Raw genomic sequence first — 16,243 nt, 5'->3', positions numbered from 1 at the left:
TTCGAAGGGATCCTTCATGAGCTGTGCGAGAACTAAATTTAAATGCCATGTGGAGGCGGAGGCCTCTCTGGGGGGGTAGACTCGTAACAAGCCCTTGAGAAATGGTTTAATTATTCTTGAAGACCAGAGAGAAGGTCCAGATGCCGAGCGTCTGTAGCGAGAAATCGCTGCCAAGTGTACATTTAAAGGATGAATGAGCCAATCCTGTCTTAGCCAAAGACAAAAGATAAGGTAGAAGCTGATGAGGCTGAGAAGAGAAAGGGTCAATACTTTCCTTCCTGCACCAAATGCAAAATCTTTTCCATTTTAAACTGTAAGTTTTATTAGTGAAAGGAGCTCTAGCTTGAGATAGAACTTCTCTTATTTTCTTTGAGATGGGAAGGTTCATGAATTCTCGCTGCTCAGGAGCCATGCAGTCAGGTGCAATGACTCTGGATCCGGGTGCCAAATCTGTCCGTGGGACATCGTGAGAAGATCCGGAATCGTCCGCAAAGGAAGAGGAGGGACGAGTGACAGAAGGTGAAGTTCTGTGAACCAGAACTGTCTCGGCCACGCAGGAGCTATCCAGATCATCTTGCACGGTTCCATTTTGATCTTCCTGATAAGCCTCGGGATCATTGGAATGGGGTGAAAGGCGTACACAAATGCTCTTGACCAAGCTATCGAAAACGCATTCCCTGATGACCCTTGATGGTGAAGCCTGCTTGCCTAAGACTTGCATTTCTTGTTGGTCGGGGTGGCAAATAGATCTATTGAGGATTTGCCCCACCGTTGAAAAATCTCTTCCACTTGGTTCAGTTCCCATTCGTGACTGACTGGCGATAGCCTGTTGAGTCTGTCTGCCTTTTCGTTTAGGACTCCTGGTAGATGTTCTGCCTGCAGTGATATTCCGTGAAGAATAGCCCCTTCCCAAATATCCTGGGGCTCTTGAGACAACGGAAGAGACCTGGTACCCCCTTCCTTGTTTACGTAGTGCATGGCCGTGGTGTTGTCCGTTCGGATGAGAACCTCCGACACCTGCAGTCGAGGAAGAAATGCTAGAAGTGCTAGCTTTATAGCCCTGAGTTCTAGGAGGTTGATGTGAAGAAGACCTTGCTGGGGCAACCAATGCCCGCTGACTTGAAGATCCTGAAGCACCGCACCCCAGCCGTCCAGTGACTCATCCGTTGTCACCACTTGAGGAGACGGATTGCCTACGAAGGATAGACCTTGGGAAAGGTTTTCCTGTTTTGTCCACCACAAGACCGCTCTTTTCATTGCGAAAGTAATTGTCACCTTGTCGTCGAATGAGCAGTGAACCTGCCTCCACTGTTTGTCTAGCTGCTCTTGAAGAGGCCGCATCCGCAATCTGCAGTGAGGGATTAGAGGGATGCATGAGGAGATCACCCCCAGAAGGGATTTGTAACGGCGTACTGAAAGACACTTTCTTCTTCTCAAGAGCAGTGCCATGGTTCGCAGTTTTTCCTGCCTTTCTAAGGATGGGAAAGCCTTGCTGAGATTTGAGTCCAAGATGGCCCCCAGGAAACACGCTGTCCTGGACGGAATCAGAGATGATTTTTCCTTGTTGAGAGTAAGACCCAAATTCTGGAATAGGTTCGTACATGCGTTGACTGCTTCCCTTGCAGCCTCCCTGGACGGGGCCTCCAGCAACCAATCGTCCAGGTATGAGAAGAACTGAAAGTGATGTTTCCGTAGGAAAGCTGCCACCGGTGCCAGCACCTTGGTAAAGATTCTTGGGGCAGAGCGAAGTCCGAAGGGTAAAACCCTGAATTGAAAGTGGCTCTTGGCTCCTGTAAATCGTAGAAACCTCCTGTGTGCAGGGTGAATGGGTATGTGAAATTACGCATCTTCGAGATCGAGAGTGGCAATAAAATGCCCCGGATTGACAAGACGGAATATATCCTGAAGGGAAACAATCCGAAAGGATTGGGAAATGAGATAGGTGTTTAGCTCCCTGAGGTCTAAAATAGGGCGCCATTTCTCCAGCGTCTTCTTCACCAGGATGAACCTGGAATAGAATCCTTTCCCTCTTTGAGATAAGGGACCCAGCTCCACAGCTCCCATCAGGAGCATCTGATGAACTTCGAGCTGCAAGAGATGCAGATGTTTTGATGGAATGGCAGCAGGGGGCTTGGAAGTTTGGATTTGAGTGAATTCCAAGGTATGACCCTTTCGAATTATGTTGAGCACCCAACGCTCTGATGTTATCTGAGACCAGTTGCGGAGGTATTGTGACCCCCTGCCTCCAACAGATGTTGTCATGGAGATGGGCACAGCAGGCAGAGTCAGAATGCAGCTATTGCTTCTTGGACGTATCACGTCCCTGGCGGTTCTGTTTCCCTCTGGTATTCGATCTAGAGAAAGTCGAGTCTTGACCTTGTTTTTGATGATAGGGCTGCCGATACTGTTGCGACGTTGATCCATATGACAAGTACCTTTGCTGCTGGAATGAGCCTCTGTATGACGTGATACTCCTGCCCCTGGCACCCCTGAAAGGAGCTTGCCGGTACTGAAGCGTACCAAGGGACCTAGCCGTCTCTGTAACCTTCTTTATCTCTTGGAGCCCATCATCTATGTGTTTCCCGAATAATGCCTCTCCGTCGAAGGGGAGGTCCAAGATCTTATTCTGGACCTCTGGCCTGAACCATGTCGCTCTGAGCCATCCCTGGAGACGAAGTACTGCAGCTCCAGCCAAAGATCTAAAAACTGTAGTGGCGATGTCAATGGCACAATCTATCACCTCAGCCGACGTCGCTTCCCCTTCTTGCAGAATTTTCTTAGCTTCACCTTTTGCCTCCTGTGGAAGTTGATCTAAATAAGGTGAAAGGTCACACCACAATTGGCGATCATACCTGCCCAATATCGCCAGAGCATTCTCCGCTCGCACCAGCAGGCTAGCCATTGACGAGAACCTCTTCACTGCGTTATCAAGACGCCTGCCCTACTTATCAGGAGGAGTTGTAAGGGGTGCCGAAGGGTTGCGGGACTTCCTCTGTGCCGCCTGGGATGTCACAGAGTCCGGTTTAGGTTGTCCAGTCAAGGACGCTGGACCATCTTCAGGCGCCTTATATTTCTTTTCCAGGCGTGGCAGGACTGGAATAACAGTAGCCGGGTTTTTCATAGCCTTAAGACCCTCATTCCACACGTGCTCCACAATGGGTATAGATCGGGTCACCTTCCTATAGGACTCTTTAAAGTCATAGAGAAAACACTCCGTCTGTACGGAAGGCATAGGCAGCTTGAACCGGCTTGATGCTCTTTCCATCAGCTTATGGAAACCCCCGAAATCCGCTGGGGGAGAATCCACCGGATCTAGGTTAGGCGATGTGGGATCCGGGATCACATACTCATCCCATTCTAAGCCTTGATTAGGCCTGTTATCAATATTCTGATCCTCATCCGAGGAATCATCCTGTACGTCCAGTAGTGTTAAAGGAATATCCAAAGCACGTGTTGGAAGCTGAGAGAACACCGGAGTTGGCAACACTGGAGAAATCATCAATGGAGTTGTAGGGGCAGTCGTAGTTTGAACTGCCGGGACCAACTCTGCCTGAGTCATAACATGAGAGGACCTGTTTTTATAGTCCTGCAGCATACTATGGAGATCCGCCTGCGGATTCTTGACGTTGGTAATTATGATGGTAAGTACATTCATGAAGAAACTCGCCCTCAGAATCAGTGTCCTGACTTTTAATCAGCTGCTGAGATGGACTGTGGGTATAACCAAAAGAGTCTAGATCCTCCTCGTCAGAATCTTCCTCTTATTCTTCTAGTAACAAAGCGGGAGGCAAGGGGGTAACCCTCCTTGGCGACGTCATGTCCGGAGTTATCCTTTTCAAGGAAATAGTTATTCTCTCCGTCGACGATTGCATCGTCGACGGTGCCGTGGATGACGGAGAAGGTGATGGTATAACCTTCGTCGAAGGAAGAGCCACCATCGACGGACAGACTACCAATGACGAGATGGGCATCGGCGACACCGTCATCGACGAGACTGTCGACAATCCTGCCGTCGCCATGCTCATAGTCGTTAAAGCACTCGTCGACAACTGTATAGTACGACAGAATTACAAACCGTCGGCGCTACAGTTCCCATCTAGACCATTACATATCTCCCTATACGCGGATGATATGCTACTATATGTCCGCGATCCCAACACACATTTAAATCAAATATTGCGTGAATATATAAAATTTGGTGGACACTCAGGTCTGGCCATCAACTGGTCCAAATCCTTCATCATCCCACTGACAGATATGACGACTCCTCATGACACTGATTACCCCTTGGAGTGGCAGTCGGAACCTATAAGATATCTGGGCGTGATGTACCATAGGGATCCTGCAGTGGTTATCAGGTCAAACTATGGACCAGCAATATCCAAATTGGAAGATAAGATAACACGTTGGATACAACTGCCCTTGTCCTTAGCGGATTGTATAGCGATAGTGAAGATGAAAATATTGCCTAAACTATTGTACCTCTTTAATAACATCCCTATTGCGCCTCCAAGCGAGGTGTTCCGCCGTATGACATCGCTGGTACTAAAACTTATATGGGCTGGCAAACAGGCACGTGTGGACCTCCAAACACTAACGCTTCCGTATATACGGGGAGGTTTTGGAGTGCCAGACTTCCCATTGTACTACTTATGCGCTCAAGCACAATACGCAGCATATTGGTACCACGAAATACCGTACCTCATACACACTGCTATTGAGGAGGGGGATGCGTTGCCGATACCACGGACGGCGATCCTGTCTCATGTTCGACAGCCCCTACATGCTCAAGACATCAACACAGTTGACACCACCATTAAAGCATCGAGGAAATTGGGCCAGTTAACACATAAGACACCATTATATGCACCCGCAATGCCTCTACATTACCATCAGGCATTATCGGTCACGAGCGAAAAAGTGGGAATGTCTCTGTTGCACCGAGTGGGCATTGGAACAATGGGTGACCTGTTTCACGAGGGCTCATTTGTGAACGCAGAGGACCTAACATACATACACAATAAAACACCCATGTTTCAATTCACGTACTACAGATTGAAACGTGCTATGCAGGAACATTATCCGACGTTCCCAACTAAACCCGATAGCCTAGACACGTTAAAATTGATCATCACAACCCAGGATGTGTCACACCTGGTATCTAGATTGTACACCACAGCACAGGCTGAGATACCGCACACCACTGATAAGGCAAAGGCAAGATGGGACACGGTACTGGTAGAACCGCTGTCGGAGAAGGAATGGCAGCAAACCTGTGCATTAACGCAAATACTCACTCCCAATGACAATTTAAGAATTATCCACTACAAGTTTGTGCACCAGGCATGCTACACACCTGCGCGGATGTACAAATTTGGACTGCAGGATAACGACAGGTGCAAGAGATGTAACGTAGACGGCGCAGGGTTTACACATTTAGCATGGTCCTGTCCTGCGGTTCATGATTATTGGACAGAAGTGGTAGCTGCGTTGACCGCTATGGTAGGGGTAGAAATAGAATGCACGATACGCACTTGCTTGCTGGGTATCGTACCACAACTCAAAGCTACCCGACATAAATTTTGTGTAATATCACTACTGTTAGCCAAGAGACAGATCGCAAAGTGCTGGCACAGCAGACAAGTGCCCAAAACATCTGTATGGCTGAAGGATATGTCCAGCTGTAGAGACAAGCTACAGACCTACGAAGAAGAACTGCCTGCAAAATCTAGGCCCAAGGACTTTTGGTGCTATCTCACAGACTATGTACTGACACTGAATGTAGGTGATGAGGAATGATTCATGCACACAAACTGCTATATAGGAAGGCTGCAATTTTCAGTCCCATCTGCCTATCCACACCATGATACACTTTCATTATACTGGAGCGATAGTTAGCTTGTAAGAGTCTCATAATTATGTTGCTAATTTGTTTTTTTTTTATTGTGTTCACTGTTGATCATTTACAAAATTGTAAAAATCTAAGACCTCAAGTTATGCGATAGGGTGCCGGATCTCATATTATTGAATTTGGAAATGTATGCATAAATCGTCATTATGTCCTGTCTATCAATTTGCAGCCGGCCCCAGGGTTGTAGGCTCGTGGCTGTGTAAGATTAACGTATTGTAATAAAGGTCTTTATAAAAAAAAAAAAAGCACTCGTCGACGACACCGTCTTAGTCACCATCGTCGACAAAATCCTCGTAGTCGCTACCGTCGTCGAAACTCTCGTCGGCATCCTCATCGCCGTCGATCCTGTCGACAACAATTGTGCCATCGACGGCACCACTTTAGTCACCTTAGATTTAGACGCCTTCGTCGACGGAGTCTTCTGCTGCGTCGTCGACGACTTGGAGCTTTTCACAGACTTCTCAGAAGACTGAGAAGACTTTTTTTTAATGTTGAAGCAGTCTCCACCACTGCTAAAGGTGTAGATGGTCCCTCCCTCTCCTTTACACCATGGTGAGGAGATTTGACAGGACTTTGGCGCTCAGGCTCATGGGGGTCTTGTTTGAGGCCTTAACTGGACGCTCCACAGAAGGTGAAGGGAAAACCCTACCCCTTTTGACTGACCTTCTTGATGATGTAGCTGAAGAAGAGTCCTCACTGTCACTTGATACTGTCTCTTTTCTGGACTTCAATTTTTGGAGCCAAGTAAGGAGGCGACCTTCACGGGCCCGGAGGGTCTTTGTAGAGAAGGTGCGGCAGATCTTGTAGTCCGCAGCCTTATGATCAGGATACAGGCAATATATACAGTCCTTATGCCTGTCCTCTACATATAACATTTTCTTGCCACAGGTGGAACATGACTTGAAAGGGGCCTAAACAATCCTGAAGAAAAAAGTTGAAGAAAATCTCTCAAAAGAGTAGAAAAGAGTAGAAAATGAGCAGAGCTCAGAGGAGACTCCCTAACCACAACGTGCGGTAGACAATCTGAGGCTCTGAGGTTCCTTCAGGAGGGTTCTATGGGGTAAGGCTCCTCTGATTGCCTGAAGCTTAGTTTTGGTCTCTTTTACAAAAAGAGGCGGATATGCTACAAAAGGGAATGAGGCCTAGGCCTTTTTATTTCTCTTTTGTACCAGCTGCTATGTTATTTTTGTTACCGAGACTCCCATTCCGACGACGGGGAATGATACAAGCTATGGGAATATATGAAAGTTCCAATACTGGGGCAACCAGGTATTCCAGACACTGCTATCCAATAGAAAAAAAGGCAGAGCCATACCAAAACACAACATGTAGGCTTCACCTAAATAACACCTTGAAACACTCTCAATCTAACAAACAATGTTGAGAATTTCACACTACATTTTAGGAGTCTGATTTACATTTATAACAATGGCAATATTATCTAAGGGGGAAGGAGGTTCACACCTTGGTCCCTGAGACTCCACCCAAGTCATTAACTTCCTGGGAGTGCAGTCCACCTTGTATTGTCCTCGCACATGCCTACAAAGCCCTCCACAACGCTGGACCCGCATACCTCAACCACCGCCTCTCCTTCCACTCTCTCACCAGACATGTATGCTCTGCCCATTGGCACCTGGCCACCATCCCACGGACCCGCACGACCACTGCTGTAGGAAGATCCTTCTCCTACCTCGCTGCAAAGACCTGGAACTCCTTACCTCTGCATTTCAGGCAATTTTCATCTCTGCCTCAATTCAGGAAGGACTTCAAGACCTGGCTCTTCGACTGACAGCAGATTCCCGCCTCCCCCACTCAGCAGCTTGAAACCCTTACGGGTGAGTAGCCGTGCTTTACAAAAAGCCTGACTGATTGATTGGTATACTATTGCTTAAATATACATCAGATGCTCTGTAACGAAAGGGCTTACGCTCTGCCGTGTTTATCACATTGGGCAACCCCTCTGAAAAAATGGGGCCAAATTATTGCTAAAATCTTTAACTTGCAACCCCCCCAGCTTCTCCCACAGCACTCCCTGCTCACAGACTGTATTCTTTATCATTCAAGGTTCAAATGTCTATTTAGTAATATGCAGATCTGTCTGAGAAAAGTAATGGCACAAACATTTGTACATGTAAACTTGGTGTATAATGTAAGATTTTCAGAATTCTCAGAAGTAACTTTACAGCCTGCTTAAGTATGAGCTCCCTATAAACTAAAGAGGGTAAGGCAACAGATTCAAAGTCTTACCTGAACAGAAGTCTTTGTCCTGGTTCTTTTCTGATAATGTTAAGTTTGTAGTAGTGACGCAACGCCCTAGACATCTTCTCATATGTCATATTTGTTCTGTTCTGATGGATGAAGAAGAGATGCATGAAGTTCAAACAAACTATGAACAGCGTGTAATGGACAAAACTCAAACACAATAATAAAAATAAATAATGAAGGTAAAACAAAGGAGGAAATGAGGAAAAAGTAAGAAAAATAAGAGTGGAAAAGGGAAAGATCCAAGATGACGGGGAGTAGAAGCATGGGAAGAATTGCACAACAAGGAGATATAGATGAGGAGAGACTTTAGGAGATGGAAGATTTAGAGATGAAACACTGAAGGGTGTTGATTAAGAGAAAAGGTTTTAAATTCTTCTTGTGATAAGATTCAGTAGGACTTACGACCGTGGATAAGAGAAAAATATTTCAATAATAAAAACAGTGAAGAGGTGAGTGATTGGAAAGATATAGCTACCAAAGGAGAAGGAAATAAAAGTAGGGAGAAAAGAGAGGCAAGGAAGTGATGGAACAAAAATGAAGGAAGGTATTCTTGGAATGCCACTAGTAGTATGATGCAAGGTGACACTAGTCACCTTTGTTATCATTAATTGTTTTGGGAGATGAACTGAGACCAGGCCTCAAAGGGGGGAGGAGTAACCGTGTAGATTGACAACTGAATTTACCAAAGCCTACCAATCTCTACTTCTGCTGCTACAATCTCTACTTCTACTGCGTCATTACTTATTTGACACATTCTTCGACTACTGGTCTGGCAGTGAGAATCAACCTAACTGTGGCGTCAAGGGCACACAAGAAATTGAAGCTTGCAAGTGATAAAAAAAGCATTGTGGCCACAACTGTAAGCACTGAGTAGGGGTGGCCCCTGTACAAGCTTTTGTTATACAGGCTCCCACAGAAAATCCCAGGATTGTAAAGGAGTAAGAAAAAAAAACAAAAATATAGAAAGGCCAAATTAACATCTGTATAGGGCAAGACACGCACAGCATTGTATGGAAACAATTCATAGCAGTGCAAAGTGCTTGCAAAAAGCAGTCACCTGTGTGAGGCGAGACAGGTGAAACGCCAATACCACAGAAGGAGTTGAAGACACAGGCTGCCCGTAGGCAGCCGATGGTCTTGGTTCATGGGCAAGCCAGAGGATGCAGAGGCAAATAAAGTATGGAAAGCCTGTGAACACCATCATGGAAAGACATGTTTTGTACCTGCTCTAATGGGTTTGTAGCCACAGCTAGAGCCAGGTCTCATCATGCCACTTTGCCCAGGAATTACTTTTACCCAAACACATCAGAGGTTGTGCAGAAACATTGCAGGTGAGCAGGAATCCAACCATGAAGTAACTACTGGCAAATCAATGGGGCAATCGCTACTGCGTCTGATAGATAAGGAAAGAGAAAACCCCCCAAAATACATCTTAAGTTTTTGAATCTCGTAAGAAATGTGATAAACAATAGTACGGGTCAACCAAATCTAAAGGGTTGAATAAAGGCTGGAAATCCAAGAAAAATGTACATGGCGGTTATATATGTGTTATATATGTGCACGTTGCACCAGGCTTGTTTTAAAGGATGCCCTGCACTGTAGAACGGAGGGTACGACATGCAGGCGTGGAGTGACCTTTGTCAAGTTGTGTAGGAAAAGACGCACAACGAGGTTCATTTGTTTGGAGAAAGATGTGCAGAGGCTTGATGGAGGATTAAATGTCTGAGAATGGATATGGGTAGGGAAATGCCGTGGATTGCATCAGCCTAAAGGAGATATTTACTTATGCATTTTATATCGTACAGACATTGCCTAAGGAGTGAGAGCACTTTACAATAAAACAGGTTTCGTTACAAGTGATACAAAGTTACAAAGCGTTACTAGTTAAAATAATTACAAAAGGCACAAGGGGGAAGGTCGAAACGAAGGGATATTTGCTTGTTTTGGTCCTTACAAAAGCACACGTTATATACAGATTAGAAGAGGAGGTAGGTGGTGAAAGTAGTAGCAGCAAGGTGAGACAGGAGTATTGAAGTTGGATTCAGTCTTTTGGGTACATTATCTTAGGGGAGGTTGGCTAATGGGACAGCTGGCCAAAATGTATTTGTCGGCCAAGGGCTCCGAGTCCTTTTTGAAGATCGGCAATGAGGTGGGGATACCTAGTTCGGGGGTAAGGAGTTCCATTTTTTAGTCACACTACCCGAGTAGGATTGTGCCACAAGTCGTTTATTTGTAAAGATACCATCCACATCTAACTAGAACACATAATGCCACTGTATACTTTTGATAACTGCAAGAGCAGGCCGGACTGGCCATACCGAGCATCTGGTGTTTCCCCAGGGTGGCTGGAAGGGTGGGGGCGGTTTTGCAACAGTGGGGGCCGGTTTTGTTACTAGGGGACAGTTTTGCAGCAGTATTGCAATATTGGCCCCCAGTAACAAAAACAGCAAGCAAGTGTTTCCAGCCACCCAGGGCCAGGCAGCGCTCCCCCAGGGGCATGTCCAAGAAAAGCAGCCAGGGCTGCTTTGGGTTCCCACTCTGGCCCTGCGCAAGAGTTATTGCAACTGAGCATTACACACTTGTGTAACAATAAGAACATGAAAATACTTTTGTTTAATTCATAAGTTAAGGAGAAAAAGGTCTATGTGGTATTTGGGCAAGAGGGGACAGAGGTTTTGTGCTTTTTAGTAATGGTCAATGACAGAATGCGCAAGTCTGGCTAAAATAAAATGGTAAAAAAGGGGGTGGTGATGGACGGAGCATCTGAAACAATCAAACACTCACACCCAGTCAACAGATCTGGGTTTAATCCATCACCGTTCTTTAGTTCACTCAGCCACTCCAGTTCAGACATGGCTATATGCAAATCAGTCTGACCCTGTGCCTCATGGGAACAGTCCAGCCCGAACTGCCAAGCCATGCCTTCCCTGGACCGGAAACAAGCTTCCAAGGACCGGTTTCTGGCATTCCAGCCGTCTTCAGCCAGGCTTGCTTGAATCCAGTGGCAAAGTGAGTAAGGGACTCACGTATGAGCATACCCTGCCAACTTATGGCGAACAAAGCGGTACAAAAGGGGGTGGTGATGGACGGAGCATCTGAACCAATCAAACACTCACACCCAGTCAACAGATCTGGGTTTAATCCATCACCGTTCTTTAGCCCACTCTGCTGGACTGTTCCCATGAGGCACAGGGTCAGACTGATTTGCATATGGCCATGTCTGAACTGGGGTGGCAGAGTGGGCTAAAGAACGGTGATGGATTAAACCCAGATCTGTTGACTGGGTGTGAGTGTTTGGTTCAGATGCTCCGTCCATCACCACCCCTTTTGTACTGGCTAAAATAAAAAGCACAATTGTCATATGCAGGGTACCACAACTTCTACTGGTGGTGGCGGATTTCGTTTGTGATGCGGAATTTATCACAGGTAAGACAGAGCATCAGCAGTTTTCAAACATGTTTGCAGGTTGAAGCAGGGGGCAATGCTAGGCGGAGGAGCTACTTGGAGTGCTTAGTGTAGTAAGCCTTCTATCAGGTCTGAAGATTGGATTGTGCATTGATCTAAGCAGGTTTTACTGCTTCTTTGCCAGTGCCCTCTTCCCTTGCCATTGGTTGTTTGTCTAGGATGTGTCCCATGAACAGTATGCACCTCAGAGGCTTGTTGAAGGTATGCATGGTGTGTCTGACTGAGGGCAGATGTGTTTGGTGAATCTGGAGGACTTGAATCTCCGAGTTCTACCCCTGCACCCTGGTCTACGACTTAACCCACTGAGGAATTATTAGGAGTATTGCGGATTCCAAGGGGCTGTAACCAACCAGAACCTCTAAATGGAATTCCTGCAGTTATGAGGTAAACCCCTCGGAATGGGGAATAACTATGCAGACCCAGATTTCCTAGACAAATTAAACAGTGTTGTCTATTCTAGTGGGACAGGCAGGGAAGGGGGCATTTACCACCTGCTCTTAGGAGGTGATATATGTCTGCAGGAGTCCTGTGAAGGCCTGCGAGGAGAGGGAAAGAGGTGGAAATGAAGGGTGTGAACTGTAAGATGTTGGTTGGCAAGAGTGGAGCAGTATAAGCTTCTCCCATAACCTGGTTGAGAACACGGGTATGGGCTGCACTGCAGCCCTTGCTTTAAGGCCAGTAACAGAGTCTGTTGTTCAGGACCACTTATATTTGTGGAAAGCATAATTCCACAAAGTAATTCTGCTCAGCTTAGGCCGTAATGGGTGCCAGAATGTAGTAAGATGACCTCAAATTCCTTTGTTGATGTTGGGACGAGGCCAGGCATGGAAGCAACTGTATCATGTATGCAGCCAGTTGTATCCTGTATGCAGCTTGACAAATTTGACCAAAGCCGTCTGCTAAAAGCAATATGGATGAGAAAGGGCACAGAGTGACACAGATGAGAATGGAAAGGTGAATACAGATAATGGAGGATGAGTGAAAGAGAGAAAAGGGTGAAAACAGTTGTAAGAGAAAAATTAGCAGAAACAGCAAAGAGAACAAAAATGGGAGAAGTGTTTTAAGTGGACCAACCAAGTGTGAAGAGATGGGGGTAAGTGCAAGGGAGACAGAGACTAAGAGGAGAATGTTAAGAAAAAGGGAGGCAAAAAGACTGCAAGTGAGAGTGAAAGAGTCAGATGGGAAATGAGAGACAAGGACAGAAACCAATGGGGAGGAAGGAAGAAAAAAAAGAAGAGAAAGTGGGAAGGTAAGAGGGTAGGAGACGGATGAACTTAAGACTAGTCTGACATTTACCCATCTAATATATCACTGTAATCTTCTACTCTGTATTGAATAATTGGTTCTACATAGGGTGCATCTTACGAGAGTGAAAGAGTCAGATGGGAAATGAGACACAAGGACAAAAAAAAATGGGGAGGAAGGAAGAAAAAAAAAGAAGAGAAAGTGGGAAGGTAAGAGGGTAGGAGACGGATGAACCTGAGACTAGTCTGACATTTACCCATCTAATATATCACTGTAATCTTCTACTCTGTATTGAATAATTGGTTCTACATAGGGTGCATCTTACTCAAGCTCTCCTTACTCATTAGCTCTTTAGTTTTTAGACCAGGCTCCTCTTCTGCCTTTGTTTTTACATTAGTATTGATTAGCTCAATACCCTCTTACGGGTGCGGACTCCTTAGCTGACATGATGAACAAGTTACTACTTGTGTAACGATATATCTGTAAGAGACATTAGTTTGTATTCGATTCCTTACCTTAGAATATCCCCAGGCGTCAGACTGGATGCGGAATTTTTTTGTGTAGCAGTACCCTTACGCGTCGGTAGGCGTCGTCTGCGGATCCGCGTCAGTCGTCGGCGCCGTGATGACGTCGTCGGAGTACTTAGACGCCGCCTCCGCGTGCTGACGTCAGTTCTTAGACACAGCTTTTCCGCGCCAGAAGCGCTGAGCCATGTTAAAAACCAACACTGGTGCCATTGAAACTAGGGCCCTGAAAGGGGGGTAACCCTAACCCTAGATATCGGTTCGCAGAACGGGGAGGATGGGTGGGTCGGTAAGGAATCTAATACTAACCAATGTCTCTTACAGATATATCGTTACACAAGTAGTAAATTGTGCATCTGAAAGAGACACGTTAGTATTAGATTCCTTACCTTAGAATAGATACCCCAGCAATACCAACCCCGGTGGTGGGTCTGCGAACCAATAATCACACCAGAAAGTCCTGGAGGACAGAACGGCCAAAAAAAGCCATGCCTCCGGACTTGGCTGTCCAGGCAGTAGTGTCTTGCAAACGTGTGCAGCGATGCCCACGTAGCTACCTGACAGATGTCTTGTAAGGGCACTCCCCGGCCCAGGGCAGTTGTAGTCGCCGTGGCTCGGGTGGAATGAGCCCACAATTCCACAGGGGGCTCCTTTTTAGCCAAGGAGTAACATGCCTGGATACACAAGATGATCCACCGGGAGATGGTCCTCTTGTGCACCGCTTTCCCCTTCTTAGCGCCCACGTAACCAACAAAGAGTTGGTCATCCACCCGAAACTAGCGTGTGCGATCCAAGTAGAATGAGAGCGCAGGTTTTGGGTCCAGACGGTGGAGCCGCTCTTCCTCTTTAGAGGGCTGCGGTGGCGGGAAGAAGGTTGGCAAGGTGATAGACTGCCCGATGTGGAAGGCCGTGACAACCTTGGGCAGGAAAGATGGCTTAGTACGCAACACCACTTTGTCCGGATGGACAGAAAGGAAAGGTGGAGTACAAAAAAGGGCCTGGAGCTCACTCACTCTCCTGGCAGAGGTGATGGCAACCAGGAAAGCAGTCTTCAGAGTAAGAAGGCGGAGAGGACAGTTGTGAAGCGGCTCAAAGGGAGCGCACATCAGAAACGTAAGAACCAGGTTCAAGTCCCACTGAGGCATCACAAACGGAACAGGAGGGAACGTGTGTGTGATGCCCTTAAGAAATCTATTTACAATGGGGGACTTGAACAAAGAAGGTTGATCAGGCAGCCTCAGAAAGGCTGGAAGGGCAGAAAGGTAGCCCTTGATAGTGCCCAGAGCAGAGCCCTGCTGGGCAAGAGAAAGAAGGAAGAGGAGAACCTCAGAAAGAGGGGCAGAGAGAGGATCCACAGCCTTTGCTGTGCACCATGCCACAAATCTGTTCCACCTGCAGGCGTATACCGACTTTGTGGAGGGACGCCTGGCTGCCAGAATGATAGTACAGACTTCAGGAGGCAAGTCAAATGGCCTCAACCGTCGCCGCTCAATCTCCAAGCATGGGGGTGGAGACTGGACAGGTTCGGGTGGAGGACCGTCCCCTGCTGCTGCGACAGAAGATCCTCCCGACGAGGCAGACGAACCGCGGGATCGACTGGCTGTTTGAGCAGTAGCATACCCCTCCCCCCAAGCGCCTTGAGACCCTCCCGGGTGAGTAGTGCGCTATACAAATGGCATGATTGATTGAGCTCTGGAGACCAGTACCTTCGTGCCCAGTCCGGAGCCAAAAGGATGACTTGGGCCCGGTCGCGCTTGATCTTCTTCAGCACTCTGGGCAGAAGTGGTATAGGCGTATAACAGACCGCAACTCCACTCGCGACGAAAAGCGTCTCCGAGCGAGTGCCGCCTTGGAAATTCCAACGCGCAGAACTGATGACATTGCGCGTTCTCTTTGGTGGCGAATTGATCTAACCAAGGCTCTCCCCATTGCTGAAAGAGGCCTTGCGCCACGTCCGAGTTCAGACGCCATTCGTGGTCCATCATGCACCGACGGCTGAGCTCGTCCGCCCTGGCGTTCAGAGAACCTGCCAGGTGTTGAGCCACTAGGGTCACGCCCTGGCGTTCCAGCCATTGCCAGAGGCGCAGAGCCTCCTGGCAAAGGGTCCACGACCCCACCCCGTTTGTTGCAGTACCACATGGCGGTGGTGTTGTCCGTGAACACCTGCACTACACTCCCCCGGACAGAGGGGAGGAATGCCTTCAGTGCTAGACGAATCGCCCGTAACTCCAACAGGTTGATGTGGAGCCGGGCCTCCGCCGGAGACCAGAGGGCTCTGATCTCCGCCTCTCCCATGTGGCCTCCCCAGCCCTGGAGGGACGCGTCTGTCACAACTACGTGCTCCGGTTGGGGAAGGGAGAGGGATCAGCCGCCGACCCAATCGCGGTCATTGAGCCACCACTGCAGCTGTCTCGCAGTGCCCTCCGAGATCAGGACGTGGTCGGACAGGTTGCCCTGATGCTGGGCCCACTGAAACTTCAGGTCCCACTGCAGAGCCCGCATCCGCCACCTGGCATGATGCATCAGTAGGATGCAGGAGGCAATCAGCCCCAGAAGCCGCAGCGTCAACCTGACCGAGACCCGGGATAACGGCTGAAAGATGGGAATCAGAGCCTGAATATCCAGGACCCGCTGTTCGGGTGGATAAACCCGAAACCGCGCAGAGTCGAGAACCGCTCCGATGAAGAGGAGCTTCTGAGAGGGGCACAGGTGTGACTTTGGCACATTGATGCAGAACCCCAGCTGGTGCAGGAGATCTGCCGTAGTCTGGAGGTGGCTGACTACTGTCTGGGGCGAGCCCGCCTTCAACAACCAGTCGTCGAGGTAGGGGAAG

At 47.8% G+C, this 16,243-nt stretch overlaps 1 protein-coding gene and 1 long non-coding RNA gene across 8 annotated transcripts in view; one reads left to right on the top strand and one right to left on the bottom strand.

Annotated features, from left to right (window-relative positions):
- The window catches only part of LOC144807864 (uncharacterized), a 544,498-nt gene that overhangs the window by 266,497 nt on the left and 261,758 nt on the right, over positions 1–16,243 (top strand). For 2 of the 6 annotated variants that reach the window (XR_013606482.1, XR_013606489.1), the window contains one exon: positions 7,520–7,746. The exons of the other annotated variants lie outside the window; for them this stretch is intronic. This is a non-coding gene — a long non-coding RNA (uncharacterized LOC144807864). The remainder of the gene's footprint in view (positions 1–7,519; positions 7,747–16,243) is intronic. 6 annotated transcript variants of the gene reach the window in all.
- ETV6 (ETS variant transcription factor 6) overlaps positions 1–16,243 on the bottom strand; it is a 299,142-nt gene that overhangs the window by 47,654 nt on the left and 235,245 nt on the right. For both annotated transcript variants that reach the window (XM_078673411.1, XM_078673418.1), the window contains exon 7: positions 8,159–8,259. In XM_078673411.1, coding sequence (XP_078529537.1) covers positions 8,159–8,259 — 101 coding nt within the window. The remainder of the gene's footprint in view (positions 1–8,158; positions 8,260–16,243) is intronic.

Source organism: Lissotriton helveticus, chromosome 1_1, assembly GCF_964261635.1.
Source record: "Lissotriton helveticus chromosome 1_1, aLisHel1.1, whole genome shotgun sequence".
Classification (NCBI taxonomy): domain Eukaryota; kingdom Metazoa; phylum Chordata; class Amphibia; order Caudata; family Salamandridae; genus Lissotriton; species Lissotriton helveticus.
This window is presented reverse-complemented; position numbering and strand designations above follow the sequence as displayed.